A 27,338-nucleotide genomic window follows, 5' to 3' on the forward strand; every position below is an offset into this window, starting at 1 on the left:
ATATAAGTCTTTAGTTTGGTAGGAAATTTGAGGACTCAAATGTCGAATATTTAAAAATTAATAGTTTTCTCATTATGATTCTCACCATCTCCTGTTAAGAACAGTTGAACAGAGAGCATTCATATGATTTAACCTCCTGCAAGTCAAGAAACAAAACTAACTAGAAGACCTTGCTTTCCAATTGCTGTTGTCTATCTAGATAAATTGAACAATGAAACTTGCACTCGAGAAGTTTTTTAATTCAAATGCATGGTAAATTCATACAGTTAAAACCAAACATTCTCAAGTGGCTTCATCTTTTCACATCTCATGAAATGCAGTCACTCAGAATTTTCAGTTCTTCCTAAAAGCAGGACAGAATTCATAAATGCTAAAATTGTGTATATTATTCAGTTTGGGGAAGTTAATGCTAGAAGCTTTCCTGTTTTTAGCAAGGGATATTCTTGGCCTTTCTTCTTTAATTAACATAATTCCATAAGTTCATAAACTATTTGTCAAATTTCTTGATATGAAATACCAATAATCAGGCAGTAATCCTACAAGTTACAATGACTGTAAGAAATAGTTTTTAAATACATTATTCTGTGACTATAAACAGGAATTCTCTTATGGAATAAAACTAATTATTTGATCCAATGTCAACATCTGATTATTCAGGGATATGACAGGTGACTGGGAAATGATTCACATAGAGCAAAACATGTAAATCAGGCTATAGAATACACACACACTGCATTCTGCTGAGAAAGTACTTGTAATCAGATGACTGTAGAAAGTGGGTACAAGTATGAATAATAGAAGGCAGAATAATGCATAATCTCAGGTACTTCACTGCAGCCAAGCAAACTGAAGGAAAGGCCTATTTAAGTCACAGTTTAGATTAACTCACAAATAATCAAATCAGCTGTAGTTCAGTACAGTGTTTCAAGATGGTTAGTACTACACTGCAGAATCTTTTTCAATCAGCTAAATAATAAGCACAGCTATGCCTGTTTCTCTGATTTTTGCACAGGTTACATTAAAGATTACAAACATACAAGAAAAAAAGATATGCACCTCGAAGGATACCAGTTATGCACTGGATTGGAACTCAGGAGACGTAGGTCCCATTCTCAAGTTTGCTGATGATTTGCTGAATGATATTGGGCAACTTCGTTTTGGTTTCTGTGTTTACCTAAATACGCTTTATCTATATTGACTATACAGAATTTAGCCATACAGAAATTATTCATGGCAGAACTGGCTCTTCCTGCTTTTCATACAATAGGAAACACAATGGATGTTGATCTCAGCGGAGAGCATCTATGTATTAATGCCATAAATTACTTAACAGCTTACATAATGAATCTTCTGTTACAGCTAATTGCCCTACATATAAAATGCATCAGGTGTTTCCTACAACAGTCAGCACGTCAGTTTAGTTGCAGCCAGGGAGAAAAAAAAAATCCTAGTGAACACTAGGAAAGAAACAGAAAAGATTTCCTGCTTTGATTTGCCTTGGTGGTTGCAGCTGTACATGCCACCAATCCACCTCTTGTAGTTAACTGTGGCGAAGTCTGCCCTCCTCAGATGGCCACCAGCTAGTATTCCACTTTTCACAGTCACAAAAATGAGCACAGAATATGCTTCAAGGTTAACAGCACTAAAAATACATTAAGAGAAACACAATAAGACTAATTAATCATACTCTATTTCTCAACAAAAATAATGCCATCAAATATGAATGAACATCACACAAATCCAGACAAAATATAAACAATGATACTTCAAAACACGCTTGAAATAAGGTCCAAATTATTTCTAAGGCATTCAATGCACTCTGACAATTTAAAATTATAAGACATTTCTGCAAAAAGATATTATAATAGGTTACTGTAAGTGTTGATTGGTTTTACACTATTTTAATGGAAAATTATTATAAGAATTTATATGCAATTTCAGTAGAACAAACATAGCAAGGTTGAATCTAAATGCAGTCTTTTTGGATAAAATATCATGTAATCAGTTGACTGGCAGCCATATATATAGCATGGATTTACTTTATAATCCATCAGATTTAACCATACTGCATTCTTTTTCTCCATTCTAGCAAAGCAAAAGTAACACTCAACTAGAATAGGAATTGATTTTTAGTGGTAACATTGCAGGAAATGCATCATCTATGGTGATTTATGGTGGAAACTGTAGCTACCTGCTGGTGGTACCTTAAGAATCATATTTTTTGACCCTTAGCAGACCTTTGCTATCACTACTGTACCATTTATAGATGCAAACATAGCACCCGATGACTTTGTACATTACGTATATGTGAATGAAGGATAGATTTTTAAAATTTTTTTTGTTTTACACTGCCCATTGGGCCCTGCTTCATAATTCAGAATGTTGAAGTCACACATTATAGGTGAAATAATACACTTGAGTTAGGAAATTAATTCCAGTTAGCTATTTATAGTTACAAACAAATCACTGGGAAAAAGAAAAAAAAACAAAAAACAACAAACTTTTGCCAGTCTATGAAGAGTACACAACATATATCTGTATCAAATTACTTGTAATCACATTATACAAATCATGTGATGACTGTAATGTTAATAATTTTCCACAGAGATAGGAGAGCTACATCACCAAGTGCATTCTGGTTATTTTCTACAGTTATGATTGCCACAGTATCAACTGTAGAGAAAAGCCTTTGTACTTATTAAGTATTTCGCACTAAACTGTAGACAAAAAAGAGCTTCTCTGCTACTGCAGTGCAACATTTTCATCTACATTTAATACAGAGTGAATAAATATTGAAATTCTGAAAGTGGTTTTAACTACTACAGTTTTGATTAGCAGCAAAGCATGTATTTTACTTAGTCTGTTAAACAGTAAATGAATGTGTATATAAAATGTATATAAAAGTACATGACACATTTTGTATACACAGATCTATACAATGTGTGCCTGAAGATAGACATATAATATGCAGACATTTTGAAATAGCAGTAAAGAGTGCTGTTTTTAAAATAACAATCATTTCAGAAGCTATGCCAGTTGCAAATAATGACTATTAACATGTCATACCAGCATTAGAATTCGCTACTATCCAAACTGAGAAATTCCTTCTAAATATTAAAATCATACTGATGGTGTTTAATCTGTTTCTAGGTCTGGTAAAGTGAACCTATACATATTTTCTGTCTGGTCATATCACAAAGCTCTTTTTCTTCCCAGAGAAGACATACATGGATATAAATAAGGTTACAGGCTTTGAACTATCGTCCCAGAAAACCTGACTATGCAACGATTCTTTAAAAAAAATTTACAAAAATAGAACATATGTACTGTTCGGAATTGTGTTTTCCTCCTAACGTATAAAACTGGAAGCATCTTTCCCAATGTTTCTTCTAAAGTGCTTATGCTGCGAACAAAGCTAAAGTTTACAGTGTCATCCTGAAATATAACGTGAGGTCTCTTGAAGCTGTCCCACACTGGTATTCCATCTGGATGCTATTTAATGAGCAAGGCTTGCCCCTTTGGTAATCAGACAGACTCAGCTGAAGTACAGGCAGGTTGACTTCATTAGGAACAATTCTGAACCCTTTGTTCAGAATTACAAGTTCTCTTCTTTTGCTGGATAGTCCTTTGTTCCCCTTGGATAGTAGAGATACCTGGAGGAAAAGAAAAATGGGTACTTCGTATATGTTGGAAGTAAGAATTCCCCACTATTCACAGTCACCAGGTATGGGATTAATCTTGGCGCTACTAGCAGAAAGCAGAGGTATAAGCCAAGGAACTTCAGAAGTCTATCGAAAGAAAAGTTTTAGTTCAGGGTTTACAATAGAGTCTGATGCAGAAATCTCTGGGTGAAATTCTGTCATTTATGCTACACACGGGGAAGTAGTTCATTTAATGATCCTCTGACGCAAAATTTATGGACTAGTCTGCACTGCACACAAATAGAATTAGAGCAGCATGGCGCAAAGGTCTCCCACAGCTGATCAATGAGGCCTGAATGAAACATAATGTATTTGTGAGCCAGCTTTAACTTATGTTGCTGATGCAACATCTCCAGAGACTTCGGCACTATAGAGAACTAGTTGAAAGTCTTTAACATCACTTCTTTCTCCTTTTCTAATTCCCCTTCAGCAAGCTACATAAAAAATTAGCACAGAAAGTAATGGAGCTGCTTCTGTCAGCTTTATATAGATGAAAATTGCCTCATAATCAAGTCGTATTATATTATTTCTATGAAAATATGATGTAAAGACTTATTCTCATAATCAGTGCTGTGAGAAAGTAAAATAGGTGTTTCTTTTTTGTCTCAAAACTCCACCAGTGTCCATTCCAAGAGTAAGACCTCTTCTGAAATTTTCCCTGACTACTTGTATACAATATTTATAACATGGATATCCAAAGCCCTTTCAAACATTCCTGTATACACATGGTCCCTCAGAAAGCAGTGTTATTTTGGTTACTGAAGTACTGAAAGATATGGAAGTATTCCAGTAATAAGAAAAGGAATAACACAAAAAAATTTATAGTTTTGCACACACACTTCAACACATGTAGATAGAAATCCCTAAGCTGAAAGTTTGTTATTAAAGTTGTAAACTCAAGTGCACATAAGAAACATAAGACTGAAGATATTCAGCCCCCTATGTGGATAACATCATCCTTAATGGGGCACTGTACCTTTGCAAAAAAATAGAATCTTAAAATGGTTTGGGTTGGAAAGGACCTTTAAAGATCATCTAGTCCAAGACCCCTGCCATGGGCAGGGACACCTTCCACTAGATCCAGTTGCTCAAAGCCCCATCCAACCTGGCCTTGAACACTTCCAATGGTGGGCCGTCCACAACTTCTCTGGGCAACCTGCTCCAGTGTCTCACCACTCTCATCGTAAAAGATTCTTCCTTATGTCCAATCTAAATATACCCTCTTTCAGTTTGAAACTGTTGCCCCTTGTGCTGTCACTAAAGGCCCTGGTAAAACAATATCTCTTCATCTTTCTTATAAGCCCCCTTTAAGCACTGGAAGGCTGCAATAAGGTCTCCCCCAAGCCCTCTCTTCTCCAAGTTGAACAACCCCAACTCTCTCACAGCCTTTCTTCCTAGCAGAGATGTTCCAGCCCTCTGATATTTTTTTGTGGCCCTCCTCTGGACCCACTCTAACAGGTCCATGTCTTTCTTGTAGTTTCTGGGATGCCAGAGCTGGACACAGTACTCTAGATCAGGTCTCATGAGACTGGAGTAGAGGGGGAGATCACCTTCCTTGATCTACTGGCCACGCTTCTTTTTATGCCACCCAGGATTCAGTTGGCTTTCTGGGCTGCGAGCACTTCCCTGGACATTGCTGGTTCATGTCCAATTTTTCATCCAGCAGCATCACCTAGTCCTTCTCCACAGGGCTGCTCTCAATCCCTTCATCCCTCAGTCTGTATTGATACTGGGGATTGCCTGGACCCATGTGCAGGACCTTACACTTGGCCTTGTGGAACTTCATGAGGTTTGCACGGTCCCACCTCTCCAGCCTGTAAAGCTCCCTCTGGATGGCACATCCCTTCCCTCCAGCATGTTGACCGTACCACACAGCTTGGTGTCATCAGCAAACTTCCTGAGGGTGCCCTCCATCTGTGTCACTGATGAAGATATTATATAGTGTTGGTCCCAGTACAGGCCCGTGAGAGACACCACTAATTACTGGTTTCCACTTGGACATTGAGCCTATAACTCTTTGGATGTGGCCATCCACCCAATTTCTTATCCATCTAACAGTCCATCCATCAAACCTGTATCTCTCCAACTTAGAGGTAAGAATGTCATAAGGACTGTACCAAAGTCCAGGTAGATGACATCCATAGTACTTCCTTTTTCCACTGATGCAGTTGCTCAATCATAGAAGGCCACTGAGATTAGTCAGGCATGATTTGCCCTTGGTGAAGCCATGTGGGCTATAGTCACATAACTAAAATATCTACCACGATTCATATTAAGAGTACTTACTATGTCTTTCTTGAATCACCACCTGCAATGAAGTTAAGAATATTTAATGTAAAGCTTTGTGTATGTTACTTCCTAATTTTTACACCAAAAGCTAACCCCTCTCCAGAAATTTCATTATGTGATATCACCAACTCACTTCAATGAAACCATTACCTGCACTGCACAGGCTCTGCTTTTAGGTTAGTAAATAGCTTGTAGCAGACATGGGTAGCTATAGTTCTGTGAGGACCAGCACCAGATGACACACAGTTTACTCACAATATAAAAAAGAATAGTGTGCACTCAAGTGCAACAGCTGTCAGAGAATCCCCTTCTGTCAGAGCCTTTGAGCTTGATTCCTGTTCTGTGTGCCTACCCTTTCTACCGTCTGCCCTTACTGCAAACCATTCTCTTCACCCGGTCGGTCACAGCTACAGGTGGTTCTTCCTTCTCCCCACACCAGCCTGCTCTCCAGGATTCCTACATTCTGTCTTCTGCTGTTCTTGGCTCTGTATTAGATATATGTATCTACTGCTCACTTCCTAGCCTCTATCCCATCAGTTGCTACTTATCAGTTCTTTGCCCAGGCATTACCTTAAAATGATCAGACAGACTCTCTGTTCTGATGTCTAGACTTGATCTGACAGTATTTCAGTGCTCTATTAATGCTACTGTTAAGCATATACCTACTGTGATTTTTCAAAATTATAACTTGGTTACATTGGCATGAATTTCTAAGAGAAGGGTGCAAGTCGTACCTGTGACAAAAAAAGGTACTTTCTTGGCCAGATTTGAAATCCTTGCTCTAACACACAAGTTAATAAAGAAAACATTGATAGAATTTTTTTAATACCACCAAGCAATGTAGGGCAAAGCTTTATACTTTCAATGCCTTCATCCAGTGCTGTAAAGGCTAAAATCTTTCAGCTCCTTCTATGGCACAGGTTTCTAGAGCTACAGGACTCCATGGAAAACTCAGGATATCAAGGTGTTTTACAGATACAAAATCTCAGCAAGACAAACAGTTATTTCTTCTTTTTACATAATTTTCAGATGATTGTTCTTAAGTAAAAGGTTTCAAATTAACTTCCAAAACTGGTGCTGATACTTTGATGAGGCTTAAGAGTTAGTTTTATGGATGTCATGTCTACCATGTCAAAAACATGAAGATCTGACTTTCCCTTACCAGTAAACAGAAGTTCTGCTAGCAAAAAGGCAGCCTTCAAGAATAAGGAACACAACTACATTATGTAGAACAACACTGTGCTTGTTAGTACTAAACTGACATCCTAGAATAGCTTTTGTTGTATCTTACACTGCTATATCCAAACAGCTACCTCTGTAACCATGTGCAATTTCTCCCCTAGCCACAGTCATGAAGGACATCTTGAGACAGGTGAAAAGAATTTATCTTTGTATGGCCCTAATTTCCGAACACTGAGGCCAATCTTGTCTTCCGCTTCTTTGAAAACTTTCAGATTGTCTTTTACGTAGCCTGAGTTCCCAAACCTCCTTTAAACAGCATCTTGCTGTGGCATGGAAAGATACTACATTCTTCTCGGGTAAACTGCCCTACCTCAACCAAACCATTGATGTCTCAAACAGAAGAAAAATTCCTCTTAACTTCAACTCAAAGTGTTTTGTTCACAGCAGCTGTATAGATTCAGGCCTGCTAGCACAAGAATGATTCCAGATTACAGCGAGCTTTCTGAACCACCTTGAGTAGAATGGTGTCATCTTATTTGATGTTATTTGACAAACTTTATCTATGCTCTATACATGAACTCTGCCAAGCAGAGATCTCAGACACACAAAAGTCAGTCTCAAAGTATATCTTTTTTTTCACAAACTGGTAGAAAGACCTGCTTCAGAACTGCAAGAGCAAACTCATCTTATCTCAGCCAAACAAGTCTGTGACGACAGATGCTTCTACTCAAAGATAGGAAGCTCATATAAGAATGTCTGAGAGCTCAGGGCATGTGATCTCTGCAAGAGATCAGAGCCATCTGCCTAGTGTTGAAAACAGTCATTCCCACAGTCCAAATGCTGACAGACAGCTTCATAAACATGCACTTTTTCTATAGACAGTGTGGACTTCAGGCATTTCCACTGTCAGGAGACCATCTAATTTTGTGTATTCATCACTGAACTGTATCAATGACTCTGTACCTATCAGTCAGCCAAAATTCAGGTCAGGTACTCCTTCATTTTTTCCAACAAGAGGTGAAATTCACCTTTCCACATATATCATTGCTAAAGAGAATCTTCAGCTGAGTGAGGGGAGAGGTTCTGCACCAATGACAGTCCTACCACATGACCAGATTATTTTGGTACTTGCACCAGATGGATCTCTGGATCACTTCGCTATTCTGCACAACACAAAGTCATGAACTGCAGTCAGGTTCTACATCCAAGTCTTTTATACCTAGCAGTCCTGATACTAGCCAAATCTAGTAGTCTTGATGCTGACTAACTGCTAGAGCAATAAAAAGTTTCTGCTACAGATCCTATCATTCTGATTCACAGGTAAAAAACCCTAAAATAACAAAAGACTGACTTACTAACAGAAGTAGGAAAAGTGTTTTGTTATGGTATTGTAATGTCAGAAAAATGCAAATTATTTTTCTGTGTCATTAGATTACTGGCCATCCCTGAAGTGACCAGAACATTCCTGCAATTCTCCAAAAATCCAGTTAGCAGTAAGTTTTTCACACCTGGACATATGATTTTGACAAATAATGGCTGCTAATACCCTAGGATGCAAGGCATACATTTTCCCTCGTTTATAAGTCATTATTTCTCTAGAGCTCCACTGTACCATTAAAGTCTGACGCATGTGTTTTCTGAGCACAGCCAATATTGGTGCAGCTATAACAACACGGTAAAAATGATGCCTCTAGCAACCGTGAAAAGGTGCAGTGTGACTATCACCATGTGCAGTGGTGAACACTATCCAGCAAGTGTCTTTTCATTCATCTCTTAATCAAAAGTTTCATTGTCATTGGAACACTCCATATTCATCAATGTGACAAGGGTTAGTCTCTGCCTTATCCTAAGAGTTGGATGAAATTCACGCTAGAATCAATTGCTACTCCATGTTTTCATGTTGCTTCTCCTTTTTCTAATTTCTGTAGAATCTGTGACTTGGGAAAGGTAGGCCAATACTGCCTCTTAGTGGAAGGACAGCTAACTCAAAAGATGTAGTGAATGCTGGTCTGTGGGAACAGGGCAGCATACTTACAGTGCCACACAGACCCTCAGCTGATAGCCATCAGAACTGCAGCTGGGTAGATCAAAGGCTCTTGCAGGCACAGATATTTAGAAGAAAAAAAGTTCTGCTGAGCTTTGGCAGTCTTTTTTATCTCCTTGGGGAGAAGTACAAATCAACAGAATGTTGGTATGACTCTAATAAACATTGCTGTCCAAAACAATCATCTTTTGTATGTGTGAGAAGTAAGAATTAGCATGGACAACCATTTGGAAGAAGAAAACAATTAACAGAAAATACCAGGCAACATTAGCAGGGAGAGGTGCCAGAACGGAATAAAAAGTAGCAGTGTCTTAAATGACCTAGATACCACTAAGTCAAAAAATCCGCTTTAGATTCCAGGAGCATTGGAACTGTGTACTTTCATGTACTGTCTAGTTTGGTAGGTTCTAGAACATTAAAAAACAAAGCTAAAACTAAGCTAAATACAAATTTGAATCTGTTAGTCATGAAAACACAATTAAAGAGATGCATTAATGTTGAAGAATACCTAGATAACATGGTAAGAATTTGCAGATAGAAAAATCTCTATTAATGCATTTCTGGTTTTGAATGATGTACCCATGGACCATAGACCCAATACAAATGAGGGCTGCCTCAAACAGGCAAAATTCAGAATTTCTGTCATTCCTGAGCTATATTATCCTGTGAATAATACCTTGAGCTATTCTTTGAGTAGTGAAAAATGTATAGCTATTATTAGAGCCAGACTTGACAGTTTTTCTCTTCATGAAATAGCTTTTTCTAACTACATGAATGGTTGCTTCTCCAGTTCTAAAACTTCAATAAAAGTGGAAAAGATTGAATTGAACAAAGTTATGAAAATTTTAAGTGTCAACATATCAATATATGCATTTGATTATGAAGACTGCTTCCTTCTATTCTTGCTTGCATTGCAACCATTTTTTTTTTCCCATAAAGCTAATGTTGAAACAACATTTCTCTCAAACAGACTGCTGGTCATATGACCTTGTACTGGCTTGGCTGGGATAGAGCTAAATTTCTTCACAGTAGTTTGTACAGTGCTATGTTTTGAATTTGTGATGAAAACAGTGTTGATAACATACCATTGTTTTAGTTATTGCTGAGCAGTGCTTATACAGCATCAAGGCCTTTTTTGCATCTCACACTGCCCTGCCAGTGAGTAATCTGGGGGTGCACAAGAAGTTGGGAGGGGACACAGCCGGGACAGCTGACCCCAACTGACCAAAGGGATATTCCATACCATGTGATGTCATGCTCAGCAATAAAAGCTGGGGGAAAGAAGGAGGAAGGGCAGGCGCAGAGATGGTTGGAGTGATGGCACTTGTCTTCCCAACTAACTGTTAGGCATGATGGAGCTCTGCTTTCCTGGAAATGGCTAAGCATCTGCCTGCTGATGGGAAGTCGTGAATGAATTCCTTATTTTGCTTTGCTTGCACACACAGCTTTACCCATTAAACTGTTTTTATCTCAAGCCACGAGCTTTCTCACTTTCACCCTTATGATTGTCTCCCCTATCCCACTGCAGGGGAGTAAGCAAGTGGCTGTGTGGTGCTGAGTTGCCTACTGGGGTTAAACCATGACAGACCTACAGCACTCAGCTGAACACAACTCCTGTCTCTGACCATTGCTATTTTTGTTTATTTATAACAAATCTTTTTTTATATAAGTGAGTTTCTGCTTGGATTAAGTCTCTAAATTCAATTTATTAAAAATAGATTTCTGCATCAATTTGGGTATGACATGTCTACTTCAGTATGAAAAAGCATGATGAAAGTTTCAAACCAGTATTCATAGTCCTATTCATAAAAAGGCTCACAAACAAGGAGCTTGCCTCTTGTGCAGTATAATATTAAATCAGAAGGAGGAAAAAAGAAAGAGTGGCACAATGGATGTGAATAGAATAATTTTGAAACATTACAGGGGCTTTTTTATACATGTTTACCAAATTTCTGTATAAGTAATACAATTGGAGTGCTGAGTAATTTCAGGAGATTAGTGATAAATGGGCACAAGTTGATTATTCAAGATAAAGCTGAGGGTCATTATCCTCAGCTGGTCATTAATTTCCATGAAATGACTGGTATTGAGATAGTAATTACTATTATAATGAAAATGGAAAAAAAAAGAGCATGACATTTTTCTTATGAAGCTGTCTCAGTTTCTAAAGAATTCACATTTCTCTCATAACCCAATCAAGTTTCTTGAATCATTTTAACTCTTTATACAGTTCATTCATCCTACTATGATTTTCATGTCATTGCCTCACTTAAGGTTTGGTTTCCCACCATATATTCCTGGAATTTCGAGGGGCACAGCAAGGGGCAATAGCAATGGGAAAGAAGGACAATGCACACACATCCCGCAAAACCAGAAAATAAATAAAAAATATTTTCAGAATGTTTTCTCTATAAAGTGTGCTCCACAATGAGGTAGGAGATTTCATTATTATCCTATATGCTATCTAGCTGTTTATTCTGCATTTAATAGCGCTTTTAGCAATAGCACACATCCCATGTCGTTTCACAGTAGCTGCGGAACTCTTTGTTCCAAACCAGAATTCACCTTGTAGCTTTACAACGTATGGAACTGATATTGTCAAGTCAATTTGGTCAGAAATCATGAAGAAATTTGGCCCTAAAATGAAGAAACATCTTCAAAAATTTGCAACTTCACAAATTAAGTTTGTGTAGTTCTGATGCGCCTTCTGTGGACTTCTGAGCCTTTGGCATTCTTTTTTTCACATTTCTATTCAAAGAGCTAGAAACTTATTATGGGCAGAAGGGAAGGCAATTTGTTTCCTGCTAGAAACACTATCATTCTGATTCCACTGTGAAAGACCCACACATGCTGCATCATTACAACATCCCGTCTTAGAAACTGAAAAACTCAAACTAAACTTAAAGTTTTTAAAATAAGCTAAGAAAGTTTTTAAAAAAAAAGGTATATTGCCCTATATGCTGCTAAAGCAAACAAGATGCAGATATTCATTACTCCTAGTACTTTTTTCTAAAGCTTTTCTGTGAACACTTTTCTAAGAAGGGGTTCCAGGAAAGTTTACAGGATATAGTGAGTTTCTGCTGGAAAATTTGCTGTTGCTTCTGAAATGTTTCACTTTGCATAAAAGAGAGGAAGTAGAGCAAGACTCAAAACAGTTTTAGGCAAGAATGGCCAATAGGATGTTGCTCTGAGGGCTACAGACCAAATTGTGTATGGTGGAATCGATAATGGTGGATACTGATAAATGACTTGCAGTGCAGCTTGGGAGACTGATTTGTCCTTCTATCTTGCTTAGCAGTTAGGAGAGTTTGAGGCGAAACCTAATGATGCATGTCTGCTAGCCAAATGAATCATTCAGTACTGGACAGTTATCAAAACTGGACTGTTTGGCTATTTGGAGACAGTCTGAGAAGCCAAAAAAAAAAAAAAAAATTTGCTTAAGTTCTGACAGCTCTGAATGGCATTGAGCAGAGCATACTTTAGACAATATGACAAGTCCTCTGGAAATAGAGACATATTTTTGACAGCCAAGGCCAAAGCATGGTCTGTCAATTTTCTGGAAGAGAAGGAAAAATAGTTATTTGGGAGTAGAACTTTGTCTGGAAAAGAAGTAATGTAATAGTGCAGGGGAACCAAACATAATTATGCATCACAGCAGGTAATAGGATTCAAAAGCATAATAAAAAATCAAGTTGTTGGTGACAGACCAACAACTGGGTTGCAGTATGGCTATTTTGTATCTCTCAGCTAAAGCCAGGACATGCTAGAGTGAGACACATGCAGTGGAATGGGTCAAAGACTACAATAGCTGTTACATGAACACATTAACAATTCTAAGCAAGAAGAAAAACAAAAAACAAAAAAACAAATCTAGACAACATACTTCTAAACTTCTAAGGAGATTCACACCTATAAGGAGATGTCACTCCATTCCTTTCACCCACTCCAAAATCAATTTTGTCTTTGCTAGAAGTCCCATGAACAAAGCACAAATCAGCACTGACTGTAGATGACATGTTTTCAGCACTGCTGAAGAAGTTGCATGACTTGAGGGAAACACAATGTGACTTCCAATTTTCCTGTGATCCTCGGAAAATCAAATGCATAGCACATCCACCAATGTGAAGAAGGATGCTGAGCATCCACTGGCCTTCTCCAGACTTTATGTATGTGTGAAAATGTGCTGCTTGCTCTTTTCCCCCTGTTTCCTTCTGCAGGACCAAGGGTGGTCAGAGTCACTGGAACAGGTTCCCCAGGCAAGTGGTCACGGTGACAAGACTGTCAGAGTTCAAGGAGCATCTGAACGACACTTTTAGTCATATGGTTTAGTTTTAGTTAGTCCTGCAAGGAGCAGGGAGTTGAACTTGATGATCCTTATTGGTCCCTTCAACTTGAGGTGTTCTATGATTTCCATTAATAGATATCTTATTTCTATAGTAGTTTGTGTAAAATGCTCAAGTCCATATTCAGCATACACCTGCTTCATTACAGTTAATTGCAGTAAGATGCTTTTTGCCAGCCTGTTGGTGAGATAAATGCCTATACAACCACAACACATTTATACATTTATAATAAGACTTGCTAGATCTTGATGTTAAAAATGAGTGCCTTTTTCTTTTTGTAAGTTGTGTGATTTTTATTTTTCTACAGCACCAAATCTTGGGAGCTTGTGATTAGGACACAAATTTAAAATACTTGAAAACACTTATAAACAAATTTGTTAGACCTCATGGCTGCAAAAGTGATTTGTAAACATGATTCAAGTATACCCTGAAGGTCTAAAGAGTGAATTATTATTTTATTTTGGGAGTGCTGAATCATGATTTTTCAATACTTGCAGCTGGCAGCTGCAAGACACTTGTAAGCTGGAATTCCAATTTAATGAGTAGCCTATAAAAATATTCAGACTAACATTTAGAACTTTTCAAGCTAGAGTCAATCCACACAGAAAAGTTTGCAGAGATAATAAATAACTGAAAAATATCACTGAGGCACCAGGAACTATAAATTCCTAAAACTTCTTATCTGTATTGGGGGGGTTGGTTTATGTTTGTTTATTTGTTTTTGAAAACCTAACTGCAGTCTCTCAGGCTTTAAAATGTTGATTACTGCAAAGGCAAGGAACAGACTTACTTGATGGAAGTAATGAATTTGTTTTGCACTAAAGAATATCTGAGATGATAAATAACAGGCTAGCAGGTAAAAAGAATGAGAAATGCTAAGCTTATGTTGTGGACTATAATGATATTTTTCAAATATTTTCTTTCTTGTGTTCCTCAAAGGTTTCCTGCAGGAAAAATACACCTTCTCCGGGACAAGTCGTTTGCCTAGTTTCAAAGACCATTAAATTTTTTTTCATCCCCTGCACTTTTGTGCTAGCAACCACTTATTCTTCTTGTTGTGTTGTACTCAAATATTTCACTAAATATGTCAGCTTCATCCTTTCAACCCTGTAATGGTAGACTGTTATAATAAAATATACTTCTATTTAAATAAAACTTTTGTTCAGCTGTGGTTTTATATGGGAAAAATGTGAGGAAATTGCTGCCAAACTCATACCGCTCTATCATCTGAGTGAAGAAAACAGATGTGGCCAAAAAAACCTGCTTAGATTAGCTAATATGTCCCATGTACATTTCTTCCAGTCCATGAATCCATATATAAACAACCATATATTGCACTAAGTTTAAAGTGAGATTGCAATCACATAAACAGGCAGATGATACATTTGGTTTTAGCACATCATGATTAACTTTTTCTTTTTAAATTGAACAGACTCACCTGTTAGAAGAGAAATTGTAATAACCACTTTCCTCTAGAACCTCTTCAATTAGAGTCTACAAGACAAATTTATTTCAGTAAATTATCTTTATTAAAAGTAATAAATTAATACATATAGGTATATTTATAGCTTACCTGCAACTGTTCATATGTCATCCCTTCTGCTATGTCAGAAGTGCCAACAATACCTTAAAGTAAAAGGCAAGTAATCTTATACTACTGAATTTGGGGTTTATGCTCCCTCATCAGTTTCTTAGCAATTTCACTACAAATATAATGACAAAAGAGATGCTTGATTATCAGCAGCTTATTCCACTGACCACAATGACCCCCTGTAAAGGTGGAAGGCATCTTATGGCATGATGTGAACATTTGAGGCACACAACGTTATCACATTATGAAAGAGTTCTAACTGACGGAAAATATTTTAAATACTTAATGTAACAGAACACAGTGCAACCTTCTTATTCTTTCCCACTTACAATATGTAGTGGAAAGAGCACACAGCCAGCTGCAATTTGTGAGGACAAAACTATTCTTTGCAGGTTAAGAGATTCAAAAATTACAGTTACTGAGCATCTGAACAAATTGCATTGTTGTCTTCAAGAACAAAATAAAGATCATATTTAAAGTGATGGTTAGGGACTAACGTCCTACTCAAATATAACCCTTGACACATAGAATTATTTGCGGGTTTTGCAACAAGCTGTGGAACTAATATGCTAGTTTCAACACAAAAGCCAGCAAAACCAAATTTTCTCACCCTTCTTTCTGGCACCATAGTTTTTAATGTTACCATGTCCTCTAATCCATGGATTTCAACATAGTTTTTCCTGTATTTAGAAGAATTGAAATGGCATAAATACCAAAATGCAGGCTGCACATTTCCCTTATGTGCATTGCAGAGAGGCATATGATGAAACAAGTCTCTGACTTAGGAATTGCGGTTCCCCACCCATGATGCAAGTGATGGTAGGTTTGATTAAAGATGGAGTTCATGATTTGTCATGCTGAGTATCACTAGTCCAAAGTATATTTGATACTATTAATTTTCTAAAGTGCATATGTATATACTTTACATATACTTTACAGATGTGATATGGGACGTAGCATTTCCCTCCTCAAGTCTGTAGGGTTTGATTGAGCTAGGTAATTAAATCATCCCAGCATAACAGTTTCAAAAATGACAGAAGAACAATACAGGGTTTAAACACAGTTTGTTTAAAAATCATGTGCAAGGACAGGTAAATCCTAAGTATGACATTTTCAGTTACAAACGTTTCTATTGATTTCCATAGATGAACCATGTGTTATTTGCATCTTCGCTATTTCTTTGTAATTCCAAAATATACTCTTTTAAATTAGTAGAATGTTCCATCAGTGATAAACTACATATCTTACCAGGAATTAAACAAAACAAACACACACCCTGATAATGAAAATCAGTATAGTCAACATAACTGTCTTTAAAGTCAGATCTTAGAGCAGCAATTCCTTCTGCTTTGATACCATACCCTTTATTAGAAATACATATGCCATTAGAGAGGTTTTGTTGCTTTCTTTACCTTTTCTATCATCTGGAAGCAACATATTTCCACCTGAAGAGAGAAGTACCACATGCCAATCTGTTGTGAAGAAGTTAGGCTCAATCAATTCAGGAGAACCTTGCAGCAGCTGGGGAAGGGAAAAAAAAATAGAAAAAAGCAAAGGACACCTGAAATCCCCATCCTTCCCATCTGCCAAAACTTCTATGAGGCGGTTTAGCCTTTCCTATGTTTCCCAGTGCAATCAGAAGTCAAAAGAGATTTCAAAACTTTTTAGATTAATGAAAAAATGGTAAATACAATTACGAACGTCCTACCTTCTTCTCTCCAGAAACACTGTCTGAACATTTCAAGTTGCCAATCTGCACTTAGTATAAAGCACTGAGTTCTTTAGACTATCTGAATAAAATGTCATAAACTATACATTTCTGTGAAGATAAACAGGGAAGTGTATTCCCTCAAACCTAGGAGAGAAACAGCTGATGACTCTGGTTTTCAAAACTGGGGCTTCAAGTGAAACTGTCAGTCCATATTCAAATGGTATAATCACCGTTAGAAAGAAGCCAGCACTTCTGAAACCTGAAAGTTAGTTCAGCTACTTGATTATGTGAGCAAGGATACTGACATTATACTGAAAAACATCTAATTTTGAAAATATCCACTGGTAACAACTCTGACATGAAAATATCTTTGTGGGCAGGAAAAAAATTCCAGTTATGCATTTCTGCAGCATGTTAACACTTCTACAGTTACAGAAACAGAAGAGTATCTGTTGTTGGAAGACCTTTACCCTACCACCACCAATCAGTGGAGGAATCTTTTTGCCTTTATTCTAATTAGGTTTTCTAATTCATCATCGTTAAAAACCCATGATTTTTAAATTTTATTTGCAGAAATTGCACAACCTCATAACAACACTTGCTGGAAAAGTTCAACCTAATTCTTTTCTCTCTTTAGGTTCTTCCTATTACCTCCAGATGATATCCATGTTACCCAACATATTTATGGTGGTGATTTTGGTAAAATATATACCGTTTATTCACCAATGTTTATCAATTCTCCATCCTTCTAACTGCGCTTCTTGTTGTTACTTTCTATTAAATAGTTTCTATAACTATTTCCTTCAAGGTAGAAATGCCCAGAATTGCATTCGGCATTTCAAATATCTTCAATTTACTACCATTTACTTTTTAAATAGTGTATTTCTTCCCTTTTCTTCATGTTTGAAACCAATCATTTCAATGTTAACACAGTCTTACAGTTGATAACATTTACAAATAAATAGGTTCCTTTATTTCTGGGCATCTGAAAATTAGGTTAATTTTATAATAAACACTTCCTTTTTCTTACCATATTTTTGGGCATCCTTTCTGGAAAACATCAACTCAATAAATAATTAGCAAATATAGCCTTACATTTAAAGTTATGGCTGAAATACTGGAATTGCTTAATGTAAATCCCAGCTTGATTTACAGGACAGCAAATTGGCATGAAACTGATGGCTCAGAGAGAGGTATCTTCAACTGTCTTTCAATACTTTCAATGTACTACCAATGTAAACACTAAGTGGCCATCTTCCACAGAATTTAGCATCTCAGATTAATTATTACAAAAGTACAGGAAGGATTTAGCATTTAGGGTCAGTCCATTCCCTAGCAAACAATGACTTAGAAGACTCCACAATTCAGTACAAGTAGGTGACAATCAAATTAGGTTGCACAGGGGAATTATGTAAGTGATAAGAAATCTTTGTCATCATATTTTAGATAGAATAACATAACTAATAACTGCGTTGTCATCAGTTCAAAAATGAAATATCTTAGCTTCAATCTCCCACAGTACACAGATGCCAAGGATGTAATTTTCAGATCCTCTGCTGACTACAGTCTTCTCAGGAGATTTTTGAAGGAACATTCAGAAATTCTGATACTAGTCATTAGCTCTTTCTCTGTTGGAGGGCACCCAGCAGGCATGGTTCTTTAGTCATGCCATTCTTGCAAATCTTCAGTATTTTTAAACTGATGACACTAAACTGCTGCTGCCACACTGTGCAACAATAGGACAAGGTATGCTATAGTCAAGACAATCCAGGATAGCGCTTTCTTAAAATTCATAGTTTGAGTAGGAATACATTCCAAAACATGAATAACATTGGGAAAGTAATAACAAATTAAGAAGAGCTTACATAAATTAAGAGTTTACATAATCTCTGTCAGCCTTTAACACAAAAAAGTTGCATTTTCTTTCCTCTTCTCTTTTTGAGCTCTGAGGAGGCAATGTCTGGTTTTGCATATTAGCAGCTAGCAGGTCCTCTCCATTTATAAAAATGTTCTAATGATCAGACACAAACTTGAAACCAAACTGTAGAAACTGCTTACTTAAGAAGCCTCCATATTTTCCAAATGAAGGATTGCTAGAGAATATTCTAAATATTTCCTTTTAAAAATAGAATCTTACACTTATAATTTTGTGATATTAATATCGATAGTTTAATTCAAAGAGAAAAAGAGACAATCGACCCCAGGTAGTAATTGGTGTACTACACCTTTTTCATTTCTGATTTCAGATTACAAGGATTGCTCTGCTGACTGAAGAGGGACTTCTTGAATCTCTCAATGATTCTCCTTTTCAAGTTGCATTGCAAAGCTGGAGGAAGCTACATGAAACAAAGAAACAGATGTTTTCACCGCTCAGTTACACCTGCCATAAAGATGACCTAATCAGCAGTACCATTGTCAAAAAAAGTAGCTACACTGCAAAAAGAAACATTGATATTTGATAGCATGGTGATAAACAACAGTACAAGATTTGATTTAATGGCATATTATAATAATGCTCCTTAGTTTGTCCATTCTGTTAGGCTTGGCATACCATATAACTCAGTCCCTCTAGCCTTGAAAGTGAAGATCATGATAACAAGCCTAACACAGGTAATGCTAGATTTGCCTCCCTGATCAAAGTGGCAGTATTTGGGACATTTTTCTACAGATGAAGCCCATAGAACATTAGAATAGATTTCATGTTGGCTATAATGAGTGACTCCAGCTGAAATTAATGGAATTTAAGAAGCTTAGATCTTCATTCAATGATTGTAGAATGGCTTCAACAGGCTCTTTAAAGGTCCTTATGTACATCTTAACACAATTCAGAACACTTCTTTTGCTAGAAGCTTCCTGTGGGAGGTAATTTACATTTCACTTGTCCATAAAGCAAAACTGATTTTGTATACTTTTTCTCCTGTATTTTTTGGTTGAAAAACTACACATCTTTCAACTATATTTACAGAAGAAAAGCACAAATCATACTTTATCATGATTTAAAGTCTTCAATAGAGAGTTCAAAAGAGGTGTCTTTCTTTGCTCTTTGAGATTTTAAAATCGTTTTTATGCTCCAACAGTAAATGTAAAGTTTCAGCTGTTGGTCACTGCAGTGACACCAACCCAGTCTGATGACAATTCTATAATATGTGCTACCCTTTTGGAAGGATCTCCTATGCTGTTTCTGTATAGTTGCTTATACCTGCTGACAGTGCTTGTAAACCTACAATTTTCTACCATTTAGTATACACTTTATAAGCACATCATCGATGTAAATTCACAAAGTGCCACTCTGCTGAGTTCAGGAAGCTTCTTCACTACTCAAGGAAGGTCTGACTGCTAATGATTCATGTTCAAACACTGCCACAGTACACATTATAATGATTTTTTTCCCACTGGAACAAATTACTGCTCTTAGATGGCTATAAATCTGGAACAGCTATATTGGCCTCACAGGAGTCCTGATTTGCTCTGACAAACCAGGGATCAAGGTTACATCCTAGGCATAAAAGACTTCATCAGACAGCTGGTTACATACAGGGTTTTTTTACAGATAGATACTACTCTCTTTTCATGTAGATAAGGCTTTACACAAATGCTTTAAGTCAGATGTTGAATGTTCTTTTGTCTATAAGTGAGTAAAAAGAACAATGCCTTAGGAAAGCCCTGCAAGATACTCCATAAACTACATGCACTGCAATGAACTGTGTGCAGTTAATGCACCATGGGCATATTGGGATATTCTGGATCAAAAGTGGTAAAGAACAAGTCCACTGCTTGAGAAATTCAGGGCTGCCTCAGGCACTAGTGTTCAATTTTAGCTTTTGTTTTAATGAAATCAGATGTCAGATCAGTTTTAAAAAACCCTCAAAAACGGCCAAGGATTTACATAATGCTTTTTTAAAAGCTTTCTCTTACATTGTTTTCCAGAGATCACTCTGACTCTTGTTCCCATGGAAACTGAATTGGGAAGGCTGCTGGCAGCCAAGAACTAACAGGCAAGAACTCTCCCTTGTAAACTTCAGTTTAGAATTGTCAGCTGAAATATGCAAGTGTTTCAGAAAACAGCTATGTATTATAAAAAATATTCTACCTTAGATCTGTAAAAACATAAACAAGTACAAGAGAATCACATAGTACACAGTGAACAAGCACAGGTATGGATTGGGTTCTCTGCTTTCCCATTCTAAAACCAACTGACACCAAAAGCATCAAAGTTGTTACTACTGCTTCAGTGGTCAGTTCTGAGCGAGTCTTTGAGTTGCTGTTAGTTCTCAGTTATTTGGCATCCACATTATGATAACTTGCATTAATTAGTAGGCCACTTGAGAAAACCTTCAACAGAGAGGATAGGTTCACTAATGAGTATCTTGGACTTATTCCTAATATAGCATGTAAAGACTGAACTGCCTCATTTCTGTTAGCAGGAGAATGGGATCATTTCCAATTATTTTAAATAACAATTGGGTTTTTTGTCTCTGATAATTTAATTCCTGTATTACCTGCTTTGATAACCTTGACAGTTAAAAAAAAAAGGAGACACGTAAAACACTTGCAAGTTCAGTTATGCTATTCTGTTCTAAACAAAAAACAAACAAATTTGGTTCAGCAATCTGAAATCCCCTGAGGTGATAAGCATCACTTTCCAAATATAAACGCTTCATTTTGGAAAATAAAAATATGTTTATTTAATAACTGCAAATTTTACAAGTAACCAAATGGCAGCCATCTTTCTGGAGAAGAAAAAGTTTTGTCACATTTTTAGTTGAGAGTTCAATGCAGATTTATATCAGCTCCATTTTCTTTTGGAATTACCATGAAATAACTTCAACTTTCTTTCACTATGAAACATTTGAACTTAATTTTAAAATAAGCCTTAAATTTGAAAAAGACCTGACATTTCAAAATATTTAACATATTCAAGATTTGAACTGTTGCACTAGAAATCCCAAGAAATTATTACTATTTATTGATAATAAAAAATATTACTTAGTAGTTATTTAGAAATTATTGCTATAGAGGAAAGCATTTTATGTACTCTCCATGTCATTATATGATATTAAGTCACTTAAAATATTCATATTGCTGGCATGACAGAATGTTGTAAAAATAATTTACAGTACAATCCATTTTTCTGAGGTGAGCCGATGAATTTTTTTTCATATGACTCAATTATTGCCATCCTCCACATAACTAATATTCAAGGTTATTCTTTATTTAAATGATATATTTTTAAAGCATCCTGCCATCTGCAAAAATGTCAAGTTCTGTTGTTTTTAAAGAACAGTGACTAAATTAGCAGCACTTTGCAGTACCATCATTTTGACAACAGCAAATAACTAAAAAGTATAGAATGTCAGAAGCAACAGTAATGCATACTTGAGTGATGAAGATAATTTTGTGCAGCTGAATAAGAATCTGCTGAACAGGGTCACTGATCTGACGCACCTTCCTTTGTGAAACAGCAATTCCTGCTGATGCTGTAGATGACAAGAATAAAATCAGAAGGACAGATAATTTTGTTATCTTAATATATTAATAGCATACACTGTTTAAAACCTGTAGATGTAAATATTAAGTTTTAATGCATGACTTGTTTTTCCAATAGTGTTGGGAACATAAAAAGAATAATCTAAAAACTTAAAAGATTAGACAATGTAATTGATAATGGGTTTCAAAAGAAAATCCCTTTCTCCAATTCATTTCTAAGTTACTCTAAGAGAAAAGAAGTATTGATATACCTCACTAATCATAAAATTTTTCCCACATTTATTCAAAAGGAAATTTAAAGATATGATAAACAGAATTTTCTTATTTTAACTGAATTTTTTTACATAGATTAACACACATATTTATTTTTTATATATTTTGATGTCATGAAATTTATTTTCATTTTATCTTAAGAATTAAAATAAAATGTCTGATGTGGACCATTTGGAGAACAATTTTAAATACATTTTCATGTTGCTTATAGTGATTTATCACAGCTACTTTTTGTTTCCAACATCTAGCAAGAGCATTCTTTGAGAGAAACCTCAAGAAAATGTGCAAGAAGCTATGAATCTCTTGGGTCTTCTTTACTCTGCATCAGAAAATTAGTGGTTTCTCTTCTTTGTCATAAATTCCTCCCCACCAGAGATCACCCTATCTAAATGACATATTGGTGGAGACTGCAGAAAGAACCTCTTACCAGCATTCTCTGCGATCAAAATGACACCATCATAAAGCACGTTAATGTTCATTTTTCATATTTAGGATAAAAGAGTACCAATGCTAAGCAAAGAATAATGCGTTAAAATTTTTCTCTCCGCAAAAGAGAGAATACAGACATTGCTCTGTATTACAGTTTGTATATTGCTTTTGCTTGTAAATTCCATAAAAATAGTAGAGTTGACCCATGAATATAAGGGAAAAGTGGGTTTTAAAAACTTTAAAATGCAAAACTAATTACATAATGATAGAGAAATGCATGAGGCTAAACAAACCACAAAATAGGGTTATGTAAACCAGAAAATATTAACACAGATTCAATTCCCATGTACATGCACATGTAATTATGACCTACGCACATTACATATACACTATATATAATGAAAATTTTATTCCCCCCCACCCCTGCCATATTATATGGGACACAAAGTTGGCCTGTCTGATGAAAAAGAGAAAACAAATTTTGAAATTAAATATTTTATCAGCTTTGAAAAGTGTTCTGTCTCTTAATAGATCTCCATATCATTTCTCTAAGTATTAACATTTCAAGTAGACTTGGACACTAGACAGATAAGAAGATAAAATATTCATTGACTAATTATAAGAAGAGATCCCAAAGTTGGAGATCTACAATAAAAGTAGGGTCACTTTCAGAAAATAACATTGCTATAAGCTGCTTCTAATATTTTCTTCTAAAACAGATATTAACCCCCCCCCTTTTTTTAAAAGCATATTGTATTTGAACATTTCCTTAACTATTACCTAACAACAAGCACAATAGATATGCATACAGAAATTCACAAGGAGTTCACACACATGCTTATATTTTAGTGCTTAACTATTTAATTGGGTATCCAAATATGATCTTTGCTAAAAAGCATCCATCATACCTGATGACAATGACACCACATTTTGTAGTATAAACTCTGAAGTAAAGAACAGAGTCAGTGTGGAATTAAAAGGAAAAACATTACTTTACAATTAAGAATATTACAGTACTTCAAACATTTAGGCTTCCTCATATCATTTTTATTAGATTATTGTTGATTTTATTTTGATAAGTGTGAATTTATTATCAAGGCAAGGAGCAAGAAAGCTGAATTTTTCTTATATTATGAAAATAGTGAACAGGTGTAAACCTGTTCCTCTTCCTCTAAAGCTAGACTACCATTCTCTGTCAAGCAAATCCATGTACATAATGTATACTTTTCACAGACAAAAGCACTGCAAATGAAGTCACGCATGGACAGAAGCTATGGTTTTCTTTCAGCAAAATTAATTTAACACAACAATTTTAACCTGTTCATTTACTTCTATGTGTTAAAATCAGATTAAAATATATATGTATATATCAGCTATGTGAAAATACTTATTTCTTGGGATCAAGAACTGAAAAAAAAAGCAGAAAGTGAAAGGTTATTTCCCCCACTGAACTACTGTTTGGGACTTACACAAACAGCCATTAAACCAGATATGGCCTTGGTCATCCAGAATTTGAGACAGATATACGTGCCTGCTGTAGGTACATTTTTTCTTGTAGTACAAATAGCTTTGTGATTAAAAGACTGCACTCTTTTTCTAAAGTGGAAGTGCCTGATTTACCAGCTAGTAATATGAAATATCTGTGTGATATTTTTCCTGCCGTATTCAATGAGATATTTGAAAAATACTAGACAAAGGCAGCTTGATAAAAAGCAAAATCAAATTCACTTGACTACCTAAATTAGTAAGCGTTACTTAAAATTTACAAAGCACAGTAAACTCAGTACCAATTTGTGGGTATTATACCTAAAAGGCTGACTATATTTTGTTAACTAAAGAGCATTATGAACGTACCTATTGAACCAAAAAAAGACATCAAAATTTATTTGTGTTCCATGGAATAATTTTAATTCCAGGCATAAGAACCAATAGAGAAATACTGCTGATCAAGCTTTAGGTAATCTAATAGAATTAGGACATAGAAGTAAATATTATACATTCTACAAACTGTGCAGATTTACAAAATATCATTCAGATTTTAAATATAACAATTAAACCAAACAGCTTTATTCTTATTTACCTAGTTGCTCCTCTATCATGCTTTGCCTGCTGTGAAAGAGTATAGAGCCAAAACTAAATCAGTTTTTTGAATTTTTATGTGGTAAATCAGTTGTTATTCATGATTTTTAAATCTTGTGTATTTAAGTCATACACACTGTCAGACCCAGAGATTAAATAAAATCTTATCAGCAGACTGCCACCATAAAACACTTAGTGTATCACTAAAGAATAGTAGTTAACAAAATAATCTTTCCAAGTGGAGTATTAGACCTAGAAGCTAAGCAAAGAGCTTAGGTCCAAGTATTGAACTTCAGCCAGCAGACCTGTATCTCTCTCAAATACAGTCTAAACTACACTTCTGAGGCTAATTTAGATCCATATTCTAAAATTTCCTAACATAAATTTATATTAATACATTATATAAATAATATAGATTTAGAATAATGCTTAAATTTAGAATATATAAATATAAAATATATGTTCTAAAATATATGTTTTCTAAAATATTATTCTAAATATTTTCTAAAATATTATATGCCACAAGAAGAGAGATTTTGATCTAAGCTCAGAAAAAGTATCTCAACTGGAAAACTTGTTTCATCAGTGACGATGTATAAATACATGACAATTTACAAGGGCTCTACGAAATGTTCCTTTCATAGGAGAAATTCCCATTGCATTCAGAAGTTTAGCAAGGATAATGACCATTAAAAAATGAGGTCTTGCTGATTTACTACTGGAATTCATATTTTTAAAAAATTCCTTAAGGAAATTTCAGACAACATATTTGTATCTGAAATGTAATTATCTCCTTTTCTAACATTTAAAAATACAATTATTAGATAATATTATGATTTTTCATACTGCAAAGAACTACAACTGAAAGACTATGAGACTGCCACCCTGTCACAAACTATTATCTTAGTATGGACCTTGCATATAAGTGGAGGCACTCTCAAGACCAGATCAATAGGCAGTAAAGCTGAAGAAATAAAAGAGGAGACACTCTGTATGGAACAGGAGAATAAGGTTTAAAAACTTGGAAGTCATTAGGTTTAATTTAAGTTAAAGTTTGATTTTGTTGCAAGCACAAAATTACCTGGTCGCAGTCTTGATCCTGGACCTTCAATATAATCTCTAGTATTATTTAAAATTAAGAGAAAAAAAAAAATAGTTTTAATTGTGTTTGGCATCAGTGACTGTACAGGAAATATCAGTACATGAAGTTGCAGTGCTAAATAAGGAAATGTTTCATGAAGGCAATCGCACAACTGTTCCCCTGTGAAATGACCAACTGGAATTGATCATAACAATGATCAATTATATAATCTATATTAAAATCAGAAATCATACCTACCTAATCTGAGATTGTCTTTCAGAAGCACTAAGACTTCGTTTAATTATACCTGAAACAAATGTATAAATATTATCTCTGCATTAAAAAAAAAAAAATACGTACATGTTAATATTTTCTACTTCCCAGACATGGTATCAAAACAACTTAAAAAGCAGTGTTAAACAAACTTCAAAGCCCCATTTGACTATGGAGTTGCTGTTAGATGTATCAAAGAATTGTTTGCGTCATAACTAAAATCTCAGCCCTGCACAGTATTTTAATAAATACTTTCAGAATTTCACAGAAACTAACAACACATGCTGACTAGATGTCCACAGAAGATGTACCTGGATTTGCATTAAATTATACAGTTACTGCTGCCACTGTAGTCACAACGTTATTCTAGCTTTTTATCCAGACTAGAGACATTTACCCACTTTCTCAGAGGATCTTTGATGGCTTGTCTAAACTTTGTTTTACCAGAGTTTTATTGCCACCATTCTATTAGCTAACTATTCAAACTACTACATGTGCAATACCTTACTTCTTAAATAATCCCACCGATTTCAAGACCTTGAAGACAGGGGTATGACCAGTTGTTGGTCAAATATCTAATCAGCAATAAAACTGAACTGAAACATTTATGTCATATATTGCATAGTGCCAAAAAAATTTGAAGAGGGAGGGGTAATGTTTGATATTTATTATTTATGCACTTGGAAAGCATTGTCTTAAAGTGAGTATTTGTCTTAAGCATGTCTTAAGACATTCCTATAAAACCATTCCTTTGAAGGTAATTTTGACATGTAAGACCACTCTCTCCTACAAATGTTATCTTTTTTGAATCCTCCTCATCTTGAATGAGGAATCAGTGTATGTTTAAATCTAGAC

General features: G+C 35.6%; 1 protein-coding gene across 1 annotated transcript in view; it reads right to left on the reverse strand.

Moving 5' to 3' along the window:
* Positions 1–218: 218 nt before the first annotated feature.
* NEK10 (NIMA related kinase 10) overlaps positions 219–27,338 on the reverse strand; it is a 107,277-nt gene continuing 80,157 nt past the window's right edge. The window contains exons 28-35 of the mRNA XM_074849564.1: positions 26,469–26,517; positions 26,211–26,248; positions 22,238–22,338; positions 19,087–19,197; positions 16,563–16,671; positions 15,133–15,185; positions 14,998–15,053; positions 219–3,653 (exon numbers count right to left, since the gene is read on the reverse strand). Coding sequence (XP_074705665.1) covers positions 3,596–3,653; positions 14,998–15,053; positions 15,133–15,185; positions 16,563–16,671; positions 19,087–19,197; positions 22,238–22,338; positions 26,211–26,248; positions 26,469–26,517 — 575 coding nt within the window. The 3' untranslated portion in view covers positions 219–3,595. The remainder of the gene's footprint in view (positions 3,654–14,997; positions 15,054–15,132; positions 15,186–16,562; positions 16,672–19,086; positions 19,198–22,237; positions 22,339–26,210; positions 26,249–26,468; positions 26,518–27,338) is intronic.

Source organism: Strix aluco, chromosome 1, assembly GCF_031877795.1.
Source record: "Strix aluco isolate bStrAlu1 chromosome 1, bStrAlu1.hap1, whole genome shotgun sequence".
Classification (NCBI taxonomy): domain Eukaryota; kingdom Metazoa; phylum Chordata; class Aves; order Strigiformes; family Strigidae; genus Strix; species Strix aluco.